General features: G+C 37.2%; 1 protein-coding gene across 6 annotated transcripts in view; it reads left to right on the top strand.

Annotated features, from left to right (window-relative positions):
- Positions 1 to 2,864, top strand: part of Evi5 (ecotropic viral integration site 5) — a 223,570-nt gene that overhangs the window by 116,889 nt on the left and 103,817 nt on the right. For all 6 annotated transcript variants that reach the window (XM_008826836.3, XM_029560498.1, XM_008826834.3 and 3 more), the window contains one exon: positions 1,974 to 2,034. In XM_008826836.3, the coding sequence (XP_008825058.1) occupies positions 1,974 to 2,034 (61 nt within the window). The remainder of the gene's footprint in view (positions 1 to 1,973; positions 2,035 to 2,864) is intronic.

Here is a 2,864-nt window from a genome sequence, read left to right as displayed (position 1 = left end):
TTTATATGTGACTTGTTGTTTCTCTTTTGGAGCTTTCTGTCTTGTCTCTGTTCTGTACGCTTAATGTTTTTACTATAATATGCCAGGGAGAGTTTCTTTTCTGGTCTTGTCTGATTGGTGTTATATATGCTTCTTGTATTTGGATGGGCATGTCTGTCTTTAATTTTGTGAAATTTTCTTCCATGACTCTGTTGAAGATCTGGTCCATGCCATTAACTTGGGATTCTTCCCATTCCTCTATGCCTATGATTTGTAAGTTTGGTCTTTTTATGGTGTCACACAATTCCTGCATATTCCATTCTTGTGCTTTCTTAAATTTTCATACTCTTTGCTTGAGTGGTCTAGTTCATCTACTTTATCTTTCAGTCTTGATATTTTGTTTTCCATTTCATTCATCCTATTGGTGAGGCTTTCTCTTCTCGTTTCTAATTGGCTTACTCAGTGTTTCCCTTCCTTCTTCATTTCAGCCTGAGTATTCTTCAATGTTTCTAACTCTTTTCTGAATTCATTCAGAAGTATATCCCTGTCTTCCTTCAGTTCTTTGATTTCTTTGTGTGTTCTTTAAATTCACTGAACTCTTTTATCATGTTCATAATTGTTCTTTTGATTTCCATGTCCTGCACTGTCTCTAGGGGGTTCCCATTGTACTCCTTAGAGGACTATTGGTATTTGGTGGGGATAAGTTATTTTGGTTTTTCATGTTACTATTTTTTTCTCTGTGATTTTGTCATTTGATCTCTTTTAGTTTCTAATTCTTGTGTAGTCTTCAAGTTTAGGGCTGCTTCTTTTTGTAAACTTTATGTGTCTTTGTGGTATAGTTTTTGGGCATGAAAAGCTTGTTCATCTAAGGTTCTGGTTTTCTCTTTTTATTTTATACTGGAGTGTCCAGATTGCTTTTTTCTTCAGAAGTTCCCACAGAGGCCCAAGCCAGATGAGGATCAGATGCTCTCAGGCTTTCTCTTAAGGTCTGGATCCTTCCAGGAAAGATTTTGGCCTCAGGAATTTGGAGGTTGGACTGGCCTGGGAGCTGGGCCCAGGAAAGATGCTGGTCTAGGGCAGCTGGGGGTGGGAAGCAGCCCCAAGGGCTCCTGGGGACTGCACTGAGGAGCTGGGATGCAAAGGATCAGGAAGAGGAAAGGTCAGCCCCCGCATCCTGGAAAGAGGCTGGGCTAGTTTGGTTTTTTGAGACATGGTTGCACTATGTAGCGCAGACTATTCCGTAATTCAGTTTTGTCTCTACCTCCTAGATGCTGGGATTATAGGCATGTGCCACTATGCCTGACCTTTTTTAGCCCTTTCTTATATTTTCTTTGCTCTAAGAAGGTAATTCCGAATTGCGTTAGGAGTTACAGAACAAAAGCTTCCTCAACATAAAACTCCTTTCTCCTTTTCTCGAAGATTAATTGTAAAGGAATGAATAGTTTATACTTGCTAGCTTCATATCATATTTTTACTTGTCTCTTTTTACAATTAGAAAAGCCTTCCAGTATGCAAAAAAGTTGATTAGAATAATAAATATCCATATTCTTGCCATCTAGCTTTAACAATTGTTAATACTTAGCTGTGTTTATTTTCTTTCTTTAGAAATCACTAAACAAAATACAGAAATCATAGCACCTCATCCACTCGTACATCAGTGTTCATTGGTATAAAATAAAATCTCCTCCCTTATGACTTTTACCACTCAGCAATGTTATGGTTCTAGCTTTTACCCAGGGAATGTGCTGTCTTTTGCCATTGATTGTGTCATATGCAGTCATCCTAAATTTTGTCCCTTTACTTTTTAACTTTTCTCTCCCTTCCTACACTCCACCCACTCAATTATTCTGTTGATTTTTCTCATATCAAGTATTTCAAGTTATACCTTGAGGGAAATTAAAGACATTGTGTTTTGTGTGACTATGTCCTTTTAAATTAACTTACTACTTTTGAATGAAAACATATTTTGAACTTTTTTTTATTTTCCTTTTTAGGCTTGAAAAGGAATACACTACAATAAAAACAAAAGAAATGGAAGAGCAAGTTGAAATTAAAGTAAGTATTTCAGGGTTTTAAAAAATTTTACTGCAAGTAGAAGCTGGGCATGGTGGCACAAGCCTGTAGTCCCACCACTTGGGAGGCAGAGGCAGGTGGACCTCTGTGAGTTCAAGGCTGGTCTGGTCTACATAGTAAGCTCCAGGCCAGCCCCCACTACAGGGATACCCTGTCTCAAAAACACCAAAAAAAAAAAAAAAAAGCGCTGCAAATAGATTTATTCAAGTCAGGTATTTAACAGTAGAAGTTAAAATGAAGTTTATACTTTTTACCCTTCTTCTAGATTATAGGTAAAAACAGACACTTAAAAAAGTGGGAAAATAGTACTCAAGTGGCTCTCACCCTCATGTGAAAAAGAGCACCTTTTTCCTTTTCTTAGACTTGGTGGTTGCTCCTCAGGAAAAGAGACTTCCCTTCCATTGAAACATAATTATAAAAGTTGCAGAGAAGGTAGAGTGCTGTATGCTGAGCTAGCAACAGAATAATCTGAGGCAGACTGACTAAATAGAACAAGTCCTAGTAGTTGGACTTTAGTTTAGGCTTTAGCCTGCTGTAGAGTGGCAGGGACCTTTGGTGATTGCACATTTTTCTTTTCTAAGCAAAGGTTATGCTTTTGAACTACTCTCAGAAAAGCAGGTAGATTGTCAATTCTAAGGACAAATAAGTACACTCTGTGCCCTGAAATTCTTGTCTGTACCTCCTGTGAGCTGAGGAATTCTATTTTTTATTTTGAAAATACTTCATTAGTTTCTGTAGTCATGTAGGTAAGACCTTACATATTTAATAGTGTGTTAACATTATACAAATGGAAATAATTAAATTTAACATTT

This window comes from Nannospalax galili, unplaced genomic scaffold, assembly GCF_000622305.1.
Source record: "Nannospalax galili isolate Female #2095 unplaced genomic scaffold, S.galili_v1.0 scaffold451, whole genome shotgun sequence".
In the NCBI taxonomy this organism is placed as follows: domain Eukaryota; kingdom Metazoa; phylum Chordata; class Mammalia; order Rodentia; family Spalacidae; genus Nannospalax; species Nannospalax galili.
The sequence above is the reverse complement of the archived record's forward strand: the minus strand, read 5'-3'. Positions and strand labels throughout refer to the sequence as shown.